This window comes from Patagioenas fasciata, chromosome 8, assembly GCF_037038585.1.
Source record: "Patagioenas fasciata isolate bPatFas1 chromosome 8, bPatFas1.hap1, whole genome shotgun sequence".
Taxonomy (NCBI): Eukaryota; Metazoa; Chordata; class Aves; order Columbiformes; family Columbidae; genus Patagioenas; species Patagioenas fasciata.
Window position 1 is genome coordinate 39,017,845 of NC_092527.1, and position 23,805 is coordinate 39,041,649.

The following is a 23,805-nucleotide window of genomic DNA, read 5'->3' on the forward strand; positions in this document are numbered from 1 at the left end:
TCAAATTCAGGTTGTTTTGTAACTCCCACCCATATACTTGATATGATTTTGGTGGATTTGGAACAATTCACTCTGTGAGAGTTTGACTTCGGGGAAGCTGTAACAATCTCTGCAGTCCTTTCACCCAGCCAGGGTCAATAACAGTTTGCACTGATTTAATGCACCGAACAACGCAAGTCAGCACACAGCAGCTGCTTATTTTATTACATGATATGGATAAAGCATCAAGACATTTTCACTGAATTTGCTGAAGTTTCATCAGGGTGTGTTTTCACAGCCTCTGTGTGGGGACAGGAGTTACCACTATTTGTAAGTCAATGTCACCTATGTCTGTTGCCCTCGTGAGCTGGACAGGATTTAGAATTTATCCTATTATGCTTTCAAATGCAGCATTTTGCTATTATTTTGTCCTTTCTTGTTATGTACAGTGCAAAATTCTGTTTTCTTCAGTATCTGTAGAAACAACTCATACCTACAAGTAACCACTCTACGTCCCAAATGCTAATGTACTTACACTGAATGGGATGCCACTGCTCTTTATACTCAGATTACTAGAACACTGAAGATGCTGATGTGATTACATCTTCGTGAAGCCAAACTTACTACTGAAACCATGATCTTAATATCATGAATGGCCAATAAACTGAGGAATAAGCAAGGATTTTTACCCTCTTTAAGCAAGGAAGTTCGCCACCTTGCAATCCTCACATACACACTGCCCACAAACACAAATCTCAGCTCCTGAGAAATTGCCAGTGGCTGTAGCAATAAACTAAAATTTGGGGCAATACATTAATTTTGTGACTGAAGAAAGAGCAGAATGCCGTACCGCCAAAATTAGAAGAAAGTTAATTGCACTGACCTAATTTTATCCTCCACTTTATCTCTGGAAGGTACCCAGCTTGGTACAGACCCACAATTCCCTAAGGACAGTTCATCAAAACGGGCACTGGGGGATGATGAAGGGCTACACTGCACACAGAGCAGGCTGAGGATGAGGGTGTACTATAGAAAACTGCTAAATTATTCTCCTATTCAGCTACAAATATCTTGTTCTTTAGCAAAAGCATGACCAGAGACACGATCAAATCCACTGGATAGTTATTATTTGCCATCCCTATAGAATAGCAGAAGTCAAGCAAGGGAGTGTGTAACAGTGTCTACATAAGCTTCTAGTTAAAACATAGCTTCAACAGTGATAGATAAAAATGACCAGTTTAAAAGTGGGTCAGTTTAGAAGCAAGTAATGTGTGTAAGTCATTGTCATTATTTCTTCCCCCCAGCAACACCATCGATTTGTTCTCTCCTCCAACCAACCAGCCTTTTAAAACCTTTTTATGCTCTGCAAGACATATGGACTAACGTCTATCCAAATCAGATTTTGAAAATTACCACCTCTCCATCTTTTTTCTTAAATACATATCTTCCATAAAAGTTTAAAATCAAATATTTTGATGAGGCTGAGAGGTCTGAAAAACAACGTACTTGGAAATACATTGTTTGGTTTGGTTTTTGTGGGTTTCTTTGGTTTTGTTTTTCTCCACTTAAAAAAATTCCAAATTTTGCTTTGGAATTTGAGCATTCTGCACACATTATTTTATCCATGCTTCTTATTATTGTTGTCATTTTGTTATTTCATGACATGCAGTGATAGTGCCTAATTTAACATGGTTGAGAGACTAACTTTAATAAAATACATCAAGTCACAAATAAATCCTACTCACTGAAACATTGCATCCTCTTCTAAAAACCAAAACATCCTCTGTGTTGAAACAGTCCAAAGCTATATATTACAGCCACTACACACTGAGTCTATTTAGACATGTGGGATTTCTCTTGATACAAAAGATGATGCTGAATTATCAAAAGATTGTTTGGGTTGTGGGAAACAAGCTTCCTATGCTTTTTGGATTCTTGCCAAACTGCTAAGAGGGATTAATATTCCCCCCCCCTTTGTCAAGAGACTGCATATTTTAAACTATCACATAATCTCTTTAAATATATGGCACAATTCCACACTAGCACTTCCAGTGTCCCACTCAGCAGCCTTGAACAGTTGTTTAGAAGATACTCAGTTCATAAAACTGAAAGGTCTATTGACAACAATATAAAGAATTACATGGTGTATCTCTCCCCCAAATATTCAGCCATAAACCCTCTTGTAGCCCAGCTATGGCACCATCCACCTCAGAGGAGGATGTCACAAGCCCTTCTAAAAGGTCACATTGCTCACACAACATTATCCAGTCTGAGAAGACAAATAAAACAGCTCTGCAAAGAGATGTCACTGATGTCCCTCTACCCACCACTGGATATTCCTAGTGAATCAGTGTGGTAACTGCCCAGAGACACTCATCTCCAGATGCTCTTTGTTCATACAAAGGAACTGATATTCTGCCCACTCTCAAGGTATTATTGATATCAATCAACACTTGTGACACTTCTCAGATTTGCATATCTTCAGTGCAAAAATCAAAAAGAAGTCTTAGTTCTTGCAGCTGGGCTCCACTTCATCTGTGAAATTCAATAACTGCAGACCTTCTGGATGATCTAAGCATTTATGATGGTAAAAAGATCACTCTGCCATGATTCCAGGTATCCCAAGAATGCCTGAGGCTTCCCAACAACAGCCACTGAGTCCACATGCTCTGACTGATAAAAGGAAGGACTCCTCAAATCCAAGAGTTTTGGTTCAAAGTCTGTTTTCTCTTGTCATGCAAGTAAAACACAACAAAAAGGCAGGAAGATTTTATTCCATGTGACTATCATAGAATTCACATCCAGGCAGTCTGAGCACAGAATTTGACTCAGAAGTGTTTTTCCTTAAAAAGGAAATTATTAAACAACTCAGCTATTCGTTACTAGCCACAAATGGTTTCCTTCTCTCTCTAATTAGGTCATTCATGCTTTCAAGAGCTGTTGCTGCACCTTGGCCTATTCCTCCTCAAGGCTCCCATGTCTCAAGCACAAGAGTTTCAAGACAAGAAACAGCAACCTCCCAAGTGAGACTGGGAGAGCAATAACTAAGGTGGATCAGTCCCTGCCAGCATACAGAAATTGATGGCCCCGGGCATTTTTGTGTTGTTTGCATTGTGTCAAGTGTAACCTTCAATTCATCCATTGCCCATAAAGTCCCAAAATCCAATAAGCCAGGCTGATGTGAGTCTATGGGTGGAGTAGGACACCAGCAGAACTGGACTAAGGTTGCCAGGGCTGCTATAAAGGAGCAAAGATTTGCTTCCACCTCTGCAGCAGCTCTGGCTACAGCATCAGAATTACAAAGAGAAACAAAGGCCAGACTGCTCATAACTCAAATGTTGCAGCCCTGCAATGAGGTGGAAAGTTATTTGCTGCGGGATTCAGCAGGGTGTCCTTGCCTGCCCTCCCGTGTCACTCTACATGTCCTCAGTAAGTCGGCAGCAGGAAGCTAAAGGGACCACAGGAGGACTTTAAGGGCTCAGAGAGGGCTTTAAGTAAGTTCTTCCACTTTCTTAAAGTTTCTTGTTCAATAGAAAGGGGGGAAAAGTGTTATTTTTCTGATTCTCTATCACTATCTCATAAAAGCATTGATGAATTTAGCATATAACTCAGCATCTTGATTTTTTATTATATTTTTAAATACAATGCTGGGAAAGTCTCCAAGGCTTAAATAAAAGGCTTACATTGGCTTTCAAGCTTGGCAGGCTTTTGCTTCTAATACAACACAGATCAGAGGGGTATTTTTTTGGCTTTCCTACCTGAAATAAGCTTATTCTCCAACATATATTTCTATTAGTTATGAAAGCACTATATTCTTGTTGCATAACTTCAGGAAGTTGAGGAGGTGCCTCAGGTAACAGAATGACATCTTTTTGTACAAAGTTTCATATCATAAACAGTCCTTTTTGATGTCATCACAGCCAGTAGCGAAGTATAAAAGAAAGAAGCGAATGAGTCTCCTTCACTTCCAGTGCCCATTACAGCAAAACAGCCACAAAAAGAACCTGCTCACACAGTAAAAGTCCTACCAGCCTGTTTTTCCTGGTCTGGCTTCACAAAAGGCAAATCACTACATGCAAGCTCTATGGCTACAGTCAGGTCATTGACTCCTGAGTTTGGCACTAGCACCAAAGGTTATACCAGTGCCTCTGAATCCCACCCTAAGGCAACTTCTGCTCCAAGCTCAGGGTCTCTACTGTTGTCTCGATTCAATTTTACTTGGAGCAGTTATTCTCCATGCTAGGATTTCATTTTTCTTTCCTTCTTCTGTCTTGACTGCTGGGGGAATTGGGGTAGAAAGTCATGCTGAGAAGTCATGCAACAACATGAGCAATTCAGAGAGCAGCATCTGCCACCTTCCCAAGAACGATGTTCCCAAGTGCTGAGACTCTGGAAATCCAGGACATCCCTCTTGGCCCAGATGCGGGTGGCAAACGTCAGCCCTAACCCTTTTGATAGCATGAAAATCTACTTTGGTACTTCAGGGAGTACCAAGTTATTTCTAAAATCTAAGGACTTACACGTTGCAAAAGCAGAGCGTGTACAAACATTAACTATGCTGTTTTTATCTGTTCCACCTGATGAGAGCAGAGAGAAAAATGAGGTAGACTCCAGGGAAGCCAGTCCCACAGCTAAGGTTGTTTCAAGAGACACCAAGTGAGATGGTGGCCATCACAACCTGTCAAGAAAAGCCACCTCCACAGCAGCTCCCTGTGTGCAAGCTGGACATGGGAAACTAGGTCACCCCTTCCTCCTACTGCCTCGATCCCTCCATAGGACAGAGTGTGATCTTACAGGACACATTTTCCAGAAAACATTAGCCTGCTCCACAGCGCAGCTGGTCCAGTTGAAACCATCTTTGCTCCTGTGAGGTAGAAACGCACCCATTTCTCCCCAAAACCGAGTAACAACCCAGGAGGAGCCTGGACCTGCTCTCCCAGCACCAACTCCGCTCTTCCTGCAGACCCTCAGGGCTCTGCCCACCAACTCTTTGTGGGGGAAGGAGGAAAAAGCAAGATCCAGTAATTTAAAAAACAAACCAAAGAAAAAGACGACTGTGAACACCAACTATAAATAGAGCGTCAAGTCCTGCTGTAAACTCACAATAGAGCTGAACTAAAATTAGCAATACAAGACAAAGCAGAGCAGCACTGGTGTTGATGGGAACAGCGGTGTCAAGAGTATGAATATAGGAAAGAATAAGACTTTGCTACAGTAATTATCTTACCTAACACAGAACAATGTGGAATAAATATAGAAACCTTAATGCCAAAAAGGCTCCTACACTCTCAGCGACGTTAAAAGAAACACACACACACACACAAAAATCCAGAAAATTAAACTATAGAAGGAAAAAAAGATACTCTTTTCTTGGCTATAATGGTATTTTTCTGGTTTTCTTTTTATTATATGCCACATTCATTTTATTAAGCAAGAGATATGGCCAGAGTGGATCTAAGGCTGTACATATCCTGCACACTTAGTCAAAAGGTCCAGCAGCACAAGTGAGATTATTTGCTTTCATAGCTCATCAAGATGTGACAAGAAATTAAGAGACTGAACAAACGCTGTAAAGATGAGAAAAAAAATTAAACCATCACCTCCAGCTCCTCTTTATGCCAGCTGATTACTTTATTCCTCATCTACAATTCTCACCTCATCCACACTGGCTGTATTATAGAGCAATCTGGGCACCTGCACTCAGGAGCAGGCCGCGAATGAGTAAATGCACACAAATCTGTGCAAAACAGTTATTTCCATCAACGCAACACAATGTGCCTGCTACCAAACACTTCAGTCCTGGTCGACGCATAATGTGTGGGTTTTCATAATAAATTCTTCTTTAGAACAAAAAAGTACAGATTTTTTATTTAACTGCTGACTTAAAAATCATGCTGTTTTGGAATTTTACCAATTACTTGGTGATTATATATGAGGAAGTCTCAAAGTGGTTATTCTAAACTAATATCTAGAAAGTAGTATCCAACTAATCAAGTTAAATTTAGAAAAGAATGAGAAAGTTTAACACACACAAATTTGACAAGGTGAGCATAAAGGTAAATAATCTACAGTAATCTTGTTGATTCCTTTGCCAGATGTAGATAATGACTACCGAGGTTTGCTACCCTTAAACTTGTATTTTATGCCATATATAATCACTTTGCCTTTTACTGTTCCTTCCCTCAAGTATTTGATGTCACACAGCATTTCCATTCTTTCCTTTTTCCTTGAAGGATCAAAACAATATGACATGAATTCTTCAGTCTGAAAGCTCAGAATCTCACGGAGAAAAGTAAGTGTGTACTTACGACCAGAGAGAGTTTCTTCCTTGTGTGATGACTCCAGTGAATTTTGTTAGCCTTCGAGCATCTACTTCAATCCACTGATAGGGGTCGTTTCTTCCTGCACACCAAGCACCATCATAAAAATCATTTTCATTAACACCTGCCTGAAAAGAAGGCAAAAACATCTTCATAAATCAGAACCAAGAAACTGGAGATCTTTCATGGGAAAAAGAAAAGAACAAATGAAGTCATCATTCATTCCACTTACTCCTTTGGCTCCAGTTTAAGACCCTTGAGATTGTCATTCTCAACAGTTATACGGAGCGATCAAAGTATTTTCTTACTCAAAGTGGGGAGAGAAATTCTGCAAAGTCCCTTCAAAACCTAAGAACCATTAGATATAAATTAGAAAGCATAAACTGAGCATCAGTTCAGTCCACCTGGCTGTGCCTGTGGTCTGATAGAGCCTTTATCCAGAACAAACTATCTTCAGAGTTATGAAAGCCCATGCAAAAAATGGTCAGTGCTGGAGCAATCTGCTTTCCCCTGGAAGGAGCAAAGGAAAGTATAAGGCATATGGAAGCACTAGTACTATTTCCCACCAATTTTCAGTTCCAGAATTATTATTTTCATCACTAGGTTGTCAAAGGTTAAAACTCAGGAATGCTCAAGTGTACTTCAACTTGTATACCAATCTATATTCCAATTTATGTTGGCAAAACCCCCACAAACAGCCTTCTCAACACTTTCAAAGAAATAGCTGCAAGGTATTTTGAGTAAGCTGTATTCCAAATACATCTAAAACAGCACTTAAAGAAACATAGCAGCCGAGGTCTTCAGATATTTATCTTATTACTAAAGCCCGGGAAATGTTTGGCATCAAGTTGGCTACTGTCATAGAGAGCACAGAAGCTTTTCCATATGGTCCTCTGAGGCTACATGTATTCTTATGGTATTTCATCTGGGTTTAACGTGGATTTATCATTGCCATCCATGCAATTCCAAGAATGGATATCCTTAAATATTTCCCAAGTATAAATTAAGAGTCTGGAGAACTTCGTAGGTTTATATTAGAGACAGATCTTAAAGCTCTGTTCAGTGGTATATTTTCAGCTGGAGTGTGTCTATATGTAAAACACAAATGACATTCCCAAGAACACAACTATCAACTAAATTTCCTGAGTTATCCCTCAGCTTCCCACTGAGCAGTATGAGCAGATATTACAGTCATAGCTGGTTACAACGGCAGAGATTGACAGTTTTGTCTAACTGCCTTTTTACAGGTGGTTTCTACCAAAACGGGTGTTGGGTGGGTCTAATACAGAAAGAGAGCATCAGTTGTTCATCCTTTTAAATCACAGATTCAATCCCTAAAACTTCTTGTTTTCTCAGGTATTGAAACTGAGATAGGGCAGCTTAAAAATTACTTGTTTTCCTCCATCTACCAAAACTACATTAAGCCACCTACTTCTATTTGTTAACTCTGATATTTTAAAGTGAAGTTTGTATAAAAGTTGAGGTACAAGATACAGAGAAAAACCCTCTTAACAATGGAAGATAAATTCTTCGAGAAGAACTGAACAATGGGAAAACACAAGAATATAAATATGATCACTGACCTGAGTTATAACCTTTTTCGAGAGAAGGTTTCATTGCATTTCAAAACGAGATGGAATTTGAAGTAGCCTTAGGGTTTAAAAATCAATGCTTGCCAGGAGGCAGAGCACCTTGAACCAGCCCTGTGCTAATCCCCTTCACGCTGAGGAAATTCCACCCATTTCTGTGGACCAACTATCCATATCATTGCTTCAGCTGGGATCCTTGGTCCTCATTCAAATTGAGGATATTTCCCATTGACGTGATGCTCATCAAGGTTTAAACCTCTCCTCAACACTACGGTGAGAAGAGGGAAGCAGAGGAGAGAAGGAAGAGCTGATTTGCAAAACCCCTCTAAATTACATACTCAAATCTCCATGGTGTCAACTGGCCTTAAATAAAGATATTGCTCAAGTTGTATATCAAATATGTGGAGTCTAAAGGACGTGCTTACAGCTACGCACAACTTAAAGTACTACAGCCTTAAATAGAGGCAAAGATACCACCCCCAAAAAAGTAAAATAGAAACAGCTGCTACTTCTTCCTGCTCTCTTACTTCACAACATCCGCTTCTTTGAGGCTAAAAGAATATTTTACTAGGTAAAAAGAGGTAAATCTCTGTATATAATGAGCACAGAGTACTACTTGAAAAAGAGGAGTTTAATCAATGACAAGTTCTTATTACTAATATTTCTGAGGGAAAATAATTCTAATAAATTTATGTCAGAAATTCTCTTTTCAAATCTGTATTTTTTTTCCTTATGGTGCCTGAAGTTTTGAATTTGCCATAAGGGCACTTTAAATATTGTTTCTACAAAATCTCAGTTTAGTAGTTAAAATTGTTATTAAATTTCTTTGAAAAAAATTTAATTCCTTAAAGATGAGAACAATCATCATCAAGTATTCAATCAAAGGATATAGATCAAGATACCTTTTCATAGTAAAATGTTCACTTGAATGTAAAAAATACATTGAATTACCAGATAATGGATTCAAGTTATGACATACATAACTTTTAAGCTATACATTTTGAACACTTGTAATATCTTCATAAGTAGGAGGGTGAAGGAACTAAGGGAAACTGAAAGGATGGACTAGATCTGAAGCAAACCCTTCTTCCTTCTGAATTTGCCAGAATAACTCAAATTCTAACCCAGCTGAAGTTTCACTTGTGGCCAAATGCAAAAACATTTCTCAATATGCAGAGTCTTAGGAAAAAAACACCTTCTTGACCTAGCAAAAGTAACTTTTTTCTGTCACTCTTGAGTAAGTTATCTATAAATGTGAGGAGGCAAAATTGTAATTCAGATAAAACAAATCAACTGCTTATTATGTACTCAAAAGTTAAAATGAAGGGAAATCAAAAGGCTACAATTCCTTTACAAATTAGATTGTTTCTGATTTTAATTCATGTTTCTCTTCTGAGTTAGACATGTGCAAAACAGAATAAATAATCGCTCACATAATCACTGTTTCAAAAGCCTTCTTTTATAATGAGGAGAAAGATGTCACTGCCTACATGGATTCAACTGAAGAAAAGAATTTCAGTCTTCTGCTACAAGTCAGAGCCACAGTAAAAATAAACCTAATATCAAACCACTCCTGCTTAAATTCTTCTCAGTTCCCAGCAGGGTGATCATAAATATTATTTTACCTTAGGAAATTTGGGAGAAAAAGAAAAAAAAATTACTCATCATAGGTATTTATAGCAGCCACTGCCAGTAGGAAAGAGAAGAATTCAAACACACGGGCTGAAAGAAGAGCTTGAATAATTTTGTCTTTTGCTTGTGTTTTGATAATGCAGCTTTTCAAGAGTCACGAGTGAAACAAAGAACTGAAGTGACAAAAAGCAATGCAACCTGCTTATTTGCATACACATGCCTGTATTACTTGGTTAATCTTCAGTGTCTGGATTTCTCCAACCAGGAAAATAAGGAAGGGGAAGAAACACAATTTGACTAATTATTTCAGGTTTTAACCACTGCTAATTATTTTACAAGTGACAAATACTAATGGCTTTTAACCCTGAAGGCAGAGCTCCTCGCTGAATATTATTTCATGCTGTTATTTTTCCTGATGATGTTAAATTGCTGCTGGTAACGCCACAATTGCAGGCTAGATCTCCAATAAACTGGGCTCTACAACCCAAAACATCACTCCTACCCTCCAGAGGTCCCAGATTCATCACCATGTTCAAATGGGACTGGGAGGAAAACCAGGTTCCATATAGTACAGGTCACAGGAGAAGCAGATCCTAGGTGTTATATCTTATAAGATACGTCTTATCTCCTGCTGAGCCTGTTCCTCCTTGGAATAAAGCACACACCAACTGGTTAATTTCATATGCTTCAAAAAAATCTCAACAGAAAAAAATAACCCTCAGAAACCTTTGAAAAAACTTCATTATTCTCTGGATTCCCAGTAAACCGAAGTGGTGCCAGTTACCTGGGGTGAGCCATAAGCTTCTCAGCTGACTTCACATCAGATGATGAAAATGAGACTGGATTTTGTCTTATTTCAAGGAAGAACACAACAGTCACATGGATATTGTGATGTGGTGATGCCCCAGACCGTGCCACAACAGCAGCAGCCCATAAAATTGTTCATCACCGCATACGTAGCATAGTGCTGTGGTGAAACTTCAGCCTCTCAGAGTCTCTCTGACTTGGGAAAAGTGTTTTTCTTCATGTGCAGCGTTAAACAGCACGAAAACTGCTTAAATACCTTTGCCTTTCCCCAGCATGCTGCAGCCTGCCCTGCAGAGCAGTGAACAGAAATCAGCAGGGACCTCATCACCCATCTGACACATCAGACCCCTGTAGGACCTATAATAATAGGATTTTATCATTGGTTTTAAGCATATATTTTTAAAATACTACTGAAATACAGAAATTTTAATGCAAAGTAAAATTAAACACCAAAAGCCACATGACAGGGAAGAGAACTGCATAATCAAAATAGCTTTAAAAATGTTGAAGCGCTATTAATTCTAAGCTAAATTTTAAGCAATATCTGAAGAAAAAACAGATGCAAGCTCATACTTGTAACACTATCAGTCATAGTGGTAACTGAGCGGCCAAAGTGTATAGAGAATTATTGTACTTATAGTATACAGTGGGTTATTTGCATATAAGCCTTCCACAGTCCTGAGATCAATTAAGTCCCTACACCAAAAAAGAGCAAAAGCAGCTTTTGGATAATAAGCGAATCAATCCCTGCAGAATTTATACAGCTCAGGAAAATGACAACACTTAAGTCTGTATCAGGGAGAAGCGTGAAATTGTGAAGCCTTTGTTCACAGCAACAAAAGGCACCGTCTTTTAAACGAAGAAGACTACAAAAGCAATTTGCACAAGACAGTGGGTTCATACACCAAAGGCTCTACCCAGCACTCCAGGGAGGAGACAACAGCCCCCATGCTGCAAAGGTGGAGACCTTATTCTCCCAAAAAATGCAAAAGAAACCGCTGCCACCAAACTGGCAGAAGCATTACAGTTAAAACCAGCAAGACCCAGGTATGGCTGCTGCTCAGCAGGTGAAGGTGGGATGGGAGAAGTCCTGGAGACAGGACACCCAAAAGCCTACACTTGGTCTAAACTGAGCCCTGGGAGATTTGAGGAAGGATGAGCTGAGTGGCATCTTGCTTCTGCTTGCTTCCCAGCAAGACTATGCCCTTGGCTTCCGCTGGAGGCTCTGGACTATATTTAGAGGAAATATCATCCATAGGTAAGACTCTTACACTTCTCTATTTTAAGGTAGTGTTACTGGTAATGATAGAACACAGGGCTGGATGAACTGCTAATTGCAACCTGTATGAATATCCTTGTGTTTAATTAAATTGGACTTCAACACCAGCATAAAAAAAGGAGAAACCACACCCAATAGGGAATTCAGAGGTTCGCATCATAGTCTTTGGCCTTATACCACTATATAAACAAAACTGTAGTAAAGTAATTAAACATTCCTATAGAACCCACCTGAATATCATCCACATTCCATTTCTTGGGTTCATGAGGGATTTTTTCCCCAGCAGGGAATGCAGAGTAAAGAAGCAAACTACCTCGCTCACATCTCAAAAGGAATTAAACATCAAGGCTGTAGGTGAGACCTCACCCCTCTGTACCTGCACGACGACTTGAAAGAGAAGAGCCCGTTCCCACCTCCAGCTGGCTCTGCTGCTCATGGGTTTGAAGAGCAAACTGGCTTATTGAGCTTTTGGACCAAAATACACTATTTTAAGTAAACAGTGGGATTTTAACCAACAGTGGTCCCTCCTTCCAGCAGCTGCCCACCATTACACTGCAATGGGCATCATGTGGAATCACACAGCTGGTTAGAGCTCATCTTTCCTAGGCCCAGTCTTAGTTCATTAACTAGCAACCCCTTTCAGCTGAAGAAGAAAAAAAATACATAATGGAGGGTCTAATAATGAAAGATAAGTAATAGATTAAATAAACTTCAGAGATTTTTCACTGTTGGCTTGTTGCGAGCATACCATTTACGACTTTTGAGTTTTAAATGTTGTACTTTGTTACACCGAAGTAACACTCTTACACTGGAAAAGACTGTAATTCAGAAAACAGCTCTAATAAAGTGCGAAACAAAACCACAAGAAATGGGAAAATAGAATTTGGTCCTGCAAAGCACCTAAGCACATCTGTAATGTTAAATAAAAGAATCTAAACCAGATTCCATGCTAGTGACTTCTGAATTGAAGCATTTTTTGGTAGCATAATCATCGCCTCTGCCTTAGGGCAAGTGCTTCGCTTAAAATCACACTTTCAATTAACTATTGTCATTAACTACAGGCAAACAACAAAAAAAGCAACCTGCTGTGTGAGCTTCTTTCCAGGCTGGTTGTTAAGGGAGCTGGGACCATCTCCTACAGCTGAGAAGGGAACATTTTTGGGCTGCCTCATAGAAGTCTGTTTGGAATTGCACCCTCAGCACACTAAGTTTGGAGGGTTTTTTCTAGCTAAACCCCACGAACCTAAAGGTTATCCATCAACCTTATTCACTTCTATAATTCCGGTGCTTCACCTTCATTTGAATTACATGAGCTGACAAAGTAGTCAGAACCAATAACCATCCATTGGTTCTCTTTATACAACAGCACAACCTTAAGCCATTCTCCCACTTCGGATTAAAAATGATGTTACCTGAATATTAAGCCTTCCTCTGTGGGCCCCAAGGCCGTACCGCTTTGCTGTAGAGGCATGGAGCTGGAAGTCAGTAATTTTTAATGTCTCTAGACCAAGTGGAGGACAATCTACAAAACAAAAGATTGATTAAAACTTAATTAAAGGAAAAGCAACACAAAAACAAACAAGTATTCAAAGTTTCTGGACTTCGCTTGTGCCAAACTGGCTGTGGGCCTCAGCTGGTCTCAATGAAGTCAATGAGAAATGGCAGCTCTCATAAAATCAATGAAGCAATGCTGATTTACACCAGCTGAGGATCTGGCTTTTTGAGGATCTCAGATAGTTATTACTGCTTGATATAAGCTTATTTTTTTTCACAGATAGGCAGTTTTTCCTGTCAAGTGCTTTTCAGTACAGAATGCCAGTAAAACAGCCTCTTATTTTTCTCTCTTTTGGCACTTTCTTTTTCATCTCTTGTTTTGATTTTTTTTCATCGCTGTACTCATTCCAAGCTACTGTATGAAGTTATGTTTCTAATTAAACTCTGTTCTGGAAACTCAAATCCCAGTCCCTCACGTTGCACAATAGCATCTGTTGCAGAGGTCTGGGGGGACCGGAGCAGCCCAGCTCTGCAAAGGTTGTGACTAAGCACAAAAAGGGCAATTTTGAAACAAGGGGCCATCTATCTGCGCTCCAAAGCCTTACAGAATAAAAGCAGATGCCATTGCTTTAGCAACTAGCCAGTAATGTAGCACACCACAACCTGGAGCTTTGGCTTTGGAAGATAAGATGTTGGAAAGAGTCTACTTGGTGATTATCAGAAAAATATTCTGGTCTAAAATGACCTCAGCCACCACAGTTCCCCAAAATGCATACCGTATTTATCCTCAAAATATCACGGTGAGGTGGGGAAGACTCACTCTCAGTGTTTCACAGGAGGTGGACAAAAGCACAGGGAGACACTTTGGGAGCATCTAAATGGTACAACGGAGCACAGTTTAGAGACCCTGAAGTTGAAGTCCACATGGGGCAGAGGTGGAAAGCAGTGTCATGCTTCACATTTAGCTCAGGTACTTGTTAGGTTAGGCTAGGTTTTGCACTGCCATGGCCATATCACTTCTTGTTTTGGGTAGAGACCACAGCTTTTTCTGCAGTCGAGTGTGGGAGGTTTGCTGTAACTTGCACAACAGGTTGTGACAGAGACAGGGGCCAAGCACCAGTCATGGACCCCAGGCCACATTTCCAGTCCCCAAACCATCCCTCTGGTCCTCAAACCATCCCTCCTCATCTCGTTTGTGCCACGGTTGCTGGAGAATTGTCAGAGACCTCCCTCCCATGTTTTACACCTGCAGCCCTCTTACATATACATTTTTAATCACTCACCAAAATGTCATGAGGGTATGTACCTGAGAACCTCATCCTTGACATGTCTAACTTTGACATGTAGTTTTGCATTACTATGCACAAACTGGCAAAATATATGAGACTTTTTATGTTCCTCCTTAGCTCATGACAACCTGAAACCCCTCAGGTATAACTTTACGTGCCCTCAGTTCACATATTTGCTCATCCTTAGGAAAGTTCTCACACAAATCCAGGGCAAATCAGAGGCAGTAAAGACAAATGCTAAATATTAATGTTTCTTCTGAAGTACCAACAGAGATCTTAGTCATACACAAGGGACGAAACGTAGACAGTTCCTCATTTCAAAGACCTTTCAATCTAATTATCCAAAACAGAGAAGAGACAGGATGTATAAGGAAAGCCAGAGGAAGAAGCAGCTCAGAGGATTTTTGTTTCAGTGGCTGATTGTTTTAATCACATTTCCTTATAGAGCGTTTCATCTTTCATCGTACTCTGACTGGAAGAAGTCCCAGGCTCTGACAGATCTCTACTGGTTGTAAATTATATAGCTGGGCACTGCCTGCCTTTCTTTAACAATTTCAGGACAGGTTTGGAAATGAATCTCACAGTGTAATCCTGCAAACTCTTGTGCACTTTGGTATATTTTGCTCTGTGAACAGTCTCACCATTCCCAGGCGCTCAAAAGCCACCTCGAAGTACCTGTGCCAGGTCTGAGCTGAAAATAAGAACAAGCTGCTTTTATATACCCAGTTCAGAAAATATCATTTAATTTGATGTTTATACTGAACTAGTCTGCAGGTATGGCTAGGGGTTAATAAAAGGGTAGAACATTTCCCACAAAGTGAAGAGCCAGCTCCATAGGACATATGGCTGCACAATCCACACTCCCCTTCCTCACCATTCTCCTCTTCTGTATGAGATCTATTTTCATGAAATCTGCAGGAAAAGCACTATTTTTAAGCCTAGCACCTGCCTGTCAGACCTGCCTGAAGTTACCTGGAGTGACATACACCTGTCAGTGTACACATGAGAAGCGGGTTTGGTTTTATTCAGACTGAAATGTTACTAATTTATTATAAAACTGTGGACTTCAGGGAAGGTTCCTTAGACTGCAAGATGGGCATCTACAGACTGAAAAAAAATCACCTGCATATATTTGTGTGTATTATCTCTGTTTCTAGAGAAACCAAAGCCTAATAATAGACTCAAAAATGTCCATATGGATCTCAGTTAAACATGCCTGACTGCTCTTTATTTTTCAAAGACAAATGATTTGTGTTGTCTGTGAACGCATCAGATTAACAGGTCAATATTATGAAATGCTCAATTTCAAAGGAGTTTTCAATGAAAGCAAGATTAGGCTCTAAGAGAAGGCAGGAGCAGTACAATATGCAATATAGATGCCTTTGATGAAAACTGTGCAATACGTTGTTAACAATGCATTGTCCTTTCTCAATGTTCTCAAGACTTGTGATATTTCAAGTGAGATCGTTAGGATCTTTACCATCCATTTGACAGTATCCAGGATTTTTTTTTCCTGTTATTTACATAAATTAGTAGCAGAGCGCCTAGCTTGCTTTTTCTGGAAGTGAATTAAACCTTAAGTTGTCACTTCATGAACTTACCAAACCATGTAAAGATTTTTTTTTTCTTATAACTTGGTAAGAAAAATCAGGTATTTTGCTCCAGCACTTGACTGAAAATTAATGGAAAGAATTCCCAAACCAGCAACAGAGCAGCAGGATTCTCCATAAAAGACCACTGACCTTTAGATGTTTCCGTCTGTGCAGCTCTGAACCAGGATGATGTTCTTGGAGCCATCAAGTCTATTGTTTGCAGTAGCTTTGATGTATGGGATTTGTGAAGTTTTCCACAAGGCAAGACCTTTAATTTTGCTTTCAAATGAAATTAGGTCTCCTATTTATAGCCATAATATTTGACTATTAACACTTTAGGAATATTACTTTTTTTCCACATGTTTATGAATTCCACCATCAATGAAAGGATGAAAAGTGGAATATATTAGACCAAAACATCAATCTGTAATGTACAGAGATGGTGGAGGCAAATTTTTCAGTGTGGTCTCACCTGATTGACTCCAAGTTACTCGCTATAATACCACACAATCCACCTAAAGAAGCCATTTCACCACTGAAAAAAAAATCCTGATTCATACTGTGAATTTAATTTTAGATAAATTATTTTGTTGATGTGTGTCCCCCCCACACTTCTTAAAGCTACTAGAGATAACTAGGACAACATATTTTTTCAAAAACATACAGGAAAATAAACTGATTTATGGCATTCATAAAGATCGTACTCTTTAAACGATTGCTTTATTATATTTTGTTTAACTTTTAAGAAATCTTTAGTGTAACAATAAAAATTGCCGCACAATCAGTGAGGCTGTCTTAATGATTTTGAATTCTCCATGTTAATTTGAAAAACACTGCAGAAGCTACAGAAATTGGGTATCATGAGTAATCAGAGCAGCTCATGCCTTATAGATTCGCCTGGAAATGACCCAGTTGTTTGGTAATTTCTTTAACTGGTTGAAAAAGTAACCATTATAAAATACAGAAACTGACATTTAAATCCACATATTAGGTACATAACAACTTACTAATAAACTGCAGCTCAAGTATTTATGTATTAGAGTGACCAAACAACAAGCATTAACCTTGCAGGTGGAGGGAAGAAGCTGAGTTCTGGACATTTCTCTCTTCCTGGCCCGTATTCAACCACAATTTTGTGTGTGATTTTGCAACCATGAATAGGTACCCACTTTAGAAACAAGCCATTAATAAAATATCTGGATCAAACTAATTAATTCCAAGACTGAAACAGAGACGGGGCTTGGATTCAGACTTAATAACGTGTATCTTGAACGCTGTACCCAAAGGAGCTGCTGAGCTCCCATCTCAAGCCAACATCAACTCAACTCATCTTGCAACTCTGTGCAAGGATGTTGGCCCAGGTTTGAAAGCAGTTTCAGCCTCACGATGGCTGCACCCTACTTGATGCAGTATCTTCCATTGAAACTCTGGTCAAAACAACCCACCTTCTGCAGAGCCAGCTTGCTTGTCTTCACACCTGGAGCTTTACACTGTAGCTGCTCTGCTGCAATCTTAGCTGTTCTTTATAAAACTGTATGATGGGCATTCTTAGAAACATATTAGCTCCATAAATAGAAGATAAATGTATAAACAGGTCAAGGAAAACAACCCTGTTCATTGCCTAAACTAGTCACTTACTTTCTTTTCTTCTGGTCTAAATAAAGATTGTCAGATAAGCATATGTTGTCATTATAGCTTTTGTCTCTAATAAGGATGCATTTAGGAGATCACTCTGTGCTGTTCTTTTGGAGTCATGGCAGATTGTTTTATTTAAAGAATATTTTCCATCGATCTAGGAGTATGTTCAGATTTTCAAATGGAAAGAAAAGAAGCATCAGGTTTCCTCTTCACTTATATTTTTAAAAGCTTTACCTTTAATCCTCTCCAATTCCTGCAAGTCTCCTCTTGTCTAACTCCTCATGCACAGTGATACTCAGACCTGGAAATGCCTCAAATATCAGCCTTGTGCAGTCTGACAGTCTCCTTGACATTTGGAGGCAGAATGTACCTTGACTATTTATTTTTTTATGATTCTAAACGTGTTTTAGCTCCAGGAGCTTTGCCATTTTTAAACACGTAATAATCTCCTTGCATTTCAAAACGTTTGTTTGGGGAGAAAGGATGTTACGCAAGAGATGCAGCAGTTCAGAGAAGACAAGGGGAGGTCACAGTAGAGCTGACAGTGAGTTAACACAAATTTTTCTACACGGAGAATGATTTTAGCACCAGGATTTTGCTGTTGTTGTTGTGGGTATCTATAGCTTTGCATTTGGGGCTTGAGTTTGCACCACCCAACTCAACAGAAGAAGATCACTATGATAAATATGAAGACCTCATCACCCTTCCAATGTAATCTATAGCTGACACAGTAAGGTCAGGTATCTCACGGTGAAATCCCATGAAATAAGACAGATTTAGTTTTAGGTTTTGATTCCCTGTTCCTTTTTCTGGGTCATCCCAGATTAAATGCAGAATTTAGGTCTTGTTTAAGCAAAACACTTAAACATATAATTAACAAAGAACAGGCAAATCTGTGAAGCTACTGATACAGGTACAATAATGCATCTATTTTGGGGGAAGAAGACTTTAATACTTCTTATACTATTCATACCATTCTTATGGGCTTGGATAAAAATTCTTAATGAGGTCAATATAATAAATTTTACCCTAACAGCTACATTTAGACCTTTTCCTATGAAAAGTGTGGTTGATAATTCATCTCCCAACAGCAGAAACTTTTAAAGGAAACCCTGGCAGTGTAATTCCTGTATCTCAAGTAACACTTGGTTCACAAGTATGCAAAGTATTTTAATACTGCAATGCACCTGAAAGGTGAAATAAGAGTAAAAGCATATTTCTGCTCACCTGCTACTTGCTGAAAGTATCTTTTGATTGTTTTTCTGTGGTAGACAGCCTTTGTGGGGGCTGAATGAAACAAAACAAGGTTCTCTGTTTTCTAAATAATTTGTTATATTTACAGTCTTAGGACATTAGTGAGGGGGGAACGTGGTCTAGCTAAATTTTGCTGTTTTGATGATGTGATTGTGGAAGTGTGAAATTTTCACAGATGTTCATGAGTCACACTCTATACTCGGTATGGCCCAGCTTTTCCCTGGAAACAGGTCCGTGGATTTCAGTCTGAGCGGTTCTCTGACTTTGTTCACATCCAAAGTGTTGCAAGCAACACATTCCAGTTTCTTTTCTGGCCTGGATTCAGGACATCAGCCCCTATGCACCCCAGATTAATTAAAGCAGTAGAGGCAGATGAAGGTCCTTCAAGCACACACAGTTTGCTTTTGTTTGCTTTTTCTTATAAACCCATTCCCAGGGCACTAAGAGAACAAAGTAAGCAATGTGCACTTATAACAAATCCCCTATATAGAAGCTAAAATACTGAATTATAGTCCCAGATCAAAGATCAAATAAAGGATTAAATAGATGCCAAAATTTTCTATCCTAAGACAACATTAATTGTTCTCTAATGTTGCATCAAAGCTGTGTATTTTTCTAGGACAAGCAACAGATACTGCACGGGGGTTTAAGATGTCAGGGACTTCTCTCAGATGGAAATGGCAATATTTATCATAGCACTGCAACATACACTTCTCTCACTTCTCTTTATGGTTGCTGTTGAAGATTAAAAAAAAATAAAAAGCCACAAATGCTTTTGGTTAAAAGCCACAAGAGCCAGTTCTGTTATGGGCCTGACTCAAAGCCTCCATAAATCAGGAGCGACACTTGCATGGGCTCTAGGTGAGAGCAAAGCCTGAGCGAGGCTCCCACAAATGTCACGCATCTGGCATCTCAGAGCTGCTCTGGATGATGAGATATGATTCTTCTTTGCAACCATCTTCTCCAGGACCAAGGAGCTGCATCTTGAAAGTCTCTTAGCTTGTGGGGAGGGGAGATGCTTTTTAGGAAGGGAGGTAGTTACCGAGAAGTGGCAAATATCTCCTGCGTGATGGCACAAAGCCAGTCCTGGGCACGGAAGGTGTGGATTTAAAGCCATAACCACTGGAGTTGGGGGTAGCAGACCAGAGTAAAAGCCCTAAGACGCTTTCAAGGCCACTGAAGTTGTGTCCTCACCATGCCTGATATCAGTCACACACAAGGACCTCCCATTGTACAAAGGCACTGAACACTTCCATGGTTTCTTTACGTCACCTAAACACTGAGCACCAGCTGGCAGGATTGGGCACAACAGCTACTTGAAAAATTGCAGGGTCCAGACTCTATGGAATGTGAAAGCGTTTCTTCTCCTCCTTCCAAGGTTAAGGAAAGAGTAAAGGCAAATAAAGAATAAAGTAAGAATTATCTTGATCCTTTAGGTCAGGTCTGACATGAAACCAAATACTTCTGAGGCTCAGAAAGTACACCTTGTTTTTTAGTTTAATTCGTTTTCACATTTTTGTTTCCTCACCAACCCAGGTTGTGGCTGGTTCTAGATGCAACAAAACAGCACATTTAGCAGGAAGAGCTTCTGTTATTCCTGGCACAGCTGGAAGCAGGAATTTCCAGAAATCTTGTTCTCTGGGAGATTTCTGGCCAAGCTTTCAGACTCAAGAGGCTCATCTACATTCCAGATACCGTATGACATTCCCTGAGCTGCCTACTGCTGCCATCATACAGCCCACCTGGGAGATGACGTGATTGGTGATGTGGGCAATACAGGGGCCTGATCCCACAAGTACAAAGTCATTAGGCTTGGGCACAAGGAGCATTTGCCATTGTTTCTCCTGGCTCTGGTTCTTGCTACCTGTTGTCCTTCTTCTTGAGGGAAGAAGCAACCATACCCATAGGTGCCTGCAGGCAGCGGCCTCCTCCAGGTGGGTGGAAGCACGGTCCGTAGCTCTTGTCTTCATCTCTCCCTCCCCACATCTTTTTAGGAGAAGAGAAAGGCAGAGAAAAGAGGTCATGGTCTCCAGGCCATTAACAGAAGAAACAATCAGACAAACAGGACAATTTAGGTTGGAAGGGACCTTTAAAGCTCATCCAGTTCAACCCCTGCCATGAGCAGGGACATCTTACCCAGATCAGGTTGCTCAGAGGGAGGACAGGGTGCATTCAGCATGGACCACCAGCATATGGAGGCAATAAGTATCAGCCTAGGCATAGCCCCAGGAAAAGGTTTTCTAGATGCTCGTGATACAAGGTACCCTCTCATTTTTATCCAAACCCAACAAGTCCTCCACTTTCTCTACAAAGGAATATGGGTATTTAGTCACTGTGAAAAAGACATATTATTCTCTTTAATGGCAAAAAAATACAGCCTGAAAAATACCTTATCAATTCTCAACTTTTTATTATGAGCTCTGACTAAGGCTGACTTCTGTGCTATTAATTTTAAAATGTCTCCTGTGATGTTTTTCTGAAGCGCAGGATGAAGATTTTCTGTAATTCCAGCTAAAGCCACAAAAACTGAGCACAGCCATCAAAAATGAGAACCATCCTTTTTTCTTCCTTTTTTTTTTTTTTCCAGAGCCAAACAAATAAGCTTAGCCAAACAATGGAGAAAAAAACTGAGACAGACCGCTCACACAATGGCTGGGTATGGGACTAAAATTACCATTAAAAACGCATCTGTCCAACGTCTTCGTGCCAGAAATACTTTGAAATATGAAATCACTGAGGTATCCTGCAAGATCAAAGATTCTACAAGAAGAACATTAGGTCTAGCCATTAAAAATAAACATTGAAACTTGGAATACCATGAACAAACACACAAAATAGGTACTGTCTTAAGATACCACCCTGGCCTAATAAATGAAACACCCTAAACGTGCTTAAGTTTAACCAGTTTAATGATACCAGTTCAGCATATTTTACCAAAGATAGTACAACTGCACAAAAACAGTTGTATAAAATTGGCTTGTGGTCACATTTTTCCTTCCCCCTGCCTGCTCGAAAGCTGTAGTACCAACATTTTACAGAAGTAATTACATTTATAGGTAGGTATTGCACAGATACTGTACAGTTGTACAGAAATAGGTGGCACCACTCTGACATCACCCAGTTCTCACCTTCTCTCTAGGACACACATGAAGCCCACACACATAGAGCAGGAACAACCTGAGAGGTTGTAAAGGAGGTCTCATTAGCACTGATGAGCCATTAAATTTTATCGCCACTACTATAGTTCCCTCCACTCCTGAGAACTAAGTTTACACTTGAGAAAGATTGAAATCAGCCACTTCCTGGTCAGCAATACTTAACATTATTCAACTTTTAATCAAGATAAACTCTAGCATAGACTAAACTGTATTTATTTTCTGTAAAATGTAAAACATGCTGAATATGGTACTGAAACAGATCCACAAGTTTCTTCTGATGAAGCAGTCCAAAACCTAACACAGGTAAATCAGGGATGGAGATAGAATCACCTTGCTGTGCACTTTTGGGTTTCATCACAAGCTGTTTTCTACCAGTTTAGCTCTCTGACTTAGCTCTTGGTGGGAGCCAGCAAAGTTCAGAGCCAGCATGACAAAGTAGTATAAGCGATGCCTTTAGGCAGCGGACCGACATTAGTCATCTTAGCTGCGAGTGGAAATGTCATCTTTCATTTTTTAATGATTACAACTAAAAATAGGCATTTACCAACAGCATGCAGAATAGATGTAGCAGTGAGACCTAGGTGAACAGCACAGGATCATCTCTCTGAGAGTCACTCCTCCGCTGCTGGTCTGTGAAAAAAACTAATCCTTGCCAATTTTAAACCTTCCCAAAGATTATGCTGCTCATCAGAAGTGACACTAACATTCGCCTTCTTTGCATGTACACAAACTTATAGTTGCAAACACACCTCTTTGCACAAGCAAGAAGACCCTCAAAGGTGGGCTGACCACTTCAGCAGAGATTGCCAAGCCAACCATCATCCCCCAGCACCCAACTGTGCTTATACCTCTTGCAATTAATATCCCTCCTCCTCCTCTCACAGCAGTAACTGTGAGGAAGCATCGCTGAGGGGGTGGGAAGGACGGTTCAAGCCTCAGACTTTATTTTTGAGTTGTCATCCCGCACAGGCTGGTCTCAGTTGCTGCCTAGCCCTCCTCCAGGTTGCACATCTGGGCTAAATACTTGACCTATATAGAGAACCCTGTGACAGGAAATACCTAAAACCAATCCAACTCGGGTTTAAAACCTTTTATAAAGTGTAAGTCTCGGTTTAATGGAGACCTGGTGCGTCTGCTCTAGCAGTGAGTTTAGACATGTATACTTTTATTTTTCTAAAATCACAGCTGTTGTTATTATTTCATATGGCATAATAGGAGGAAGGAATAAAAACAAACACTTCTCATAAAGAAAAGAAGTCACTGTAGTGCCTGGAGCTATTGCTCAGACAATGATTTCGGAAGAAAGTTTTATGGTTACAATGAACCTGAACTCAAACTTTGTGCTCCCTCCCAACCCTGAAAAATAAATCAGTTTGTACTTTCTAGAGCTCAGTAAAAGAAAAAAATAAGTTTACTTGTCTTTTTGCTTTTCACTTAATCTCTTTCTGATGGACTTTCTTTTAATTGCATGGGTGATTGAAGCTCAGTTCTAAGGCATTACTAAAGTCTGAAGTGGCTGATACATTTAAAGTCCCAAACAGTGGAAAACTGTCTTAGTGAAGGGATGAAGAAATGGCCAAGTGCACACAGAAAATAACCAGAGGTTCTTTGGATATTCCCAGAAGTCCTGAAAAGCAAAAGATTTAGGAACTCATATAACAGAGCTTTCTTCTTGCCTTTAAAGCCCCCTATGTCCAAACTGTTGCACCCTTGAGAAGCACCCTGAAAGCAAAGTATTTAAGAGTTCAAAGCGAAAGGAAGTAAAACTTCAAGA

At 39.8% G+C, this 23,805-nt stretch overlaps 1 protein-coding gene across 1 annotated transcript in view; it reads right to left on the reverse strand.

The window, feature by feature from the left end:
- Positions 1–23,805, reverse strand: part of CPXM2 (carboxypeptidase X, M14 family member 2) — a 76,381-nt gene that overhangs the window by 39,535 nt on the left and 13,041 nt on the right. Inside the window, exons 2-3 of the mRNA XM_065843891.2 lie at positions 13,019–13,128; positions 6,288–6,427 (exon numbers count right to left, since the gene is read on the reverse strand). Coding sequence (XP_065699963.1) covers positions 6,288–6,427; positions 13,019–13,128 — 250 coding nt within the window. The remainder of the gene's footprint in view (positions 1–6,287; positions 6,428–13,018; positions 13,129–23,805) is intronic.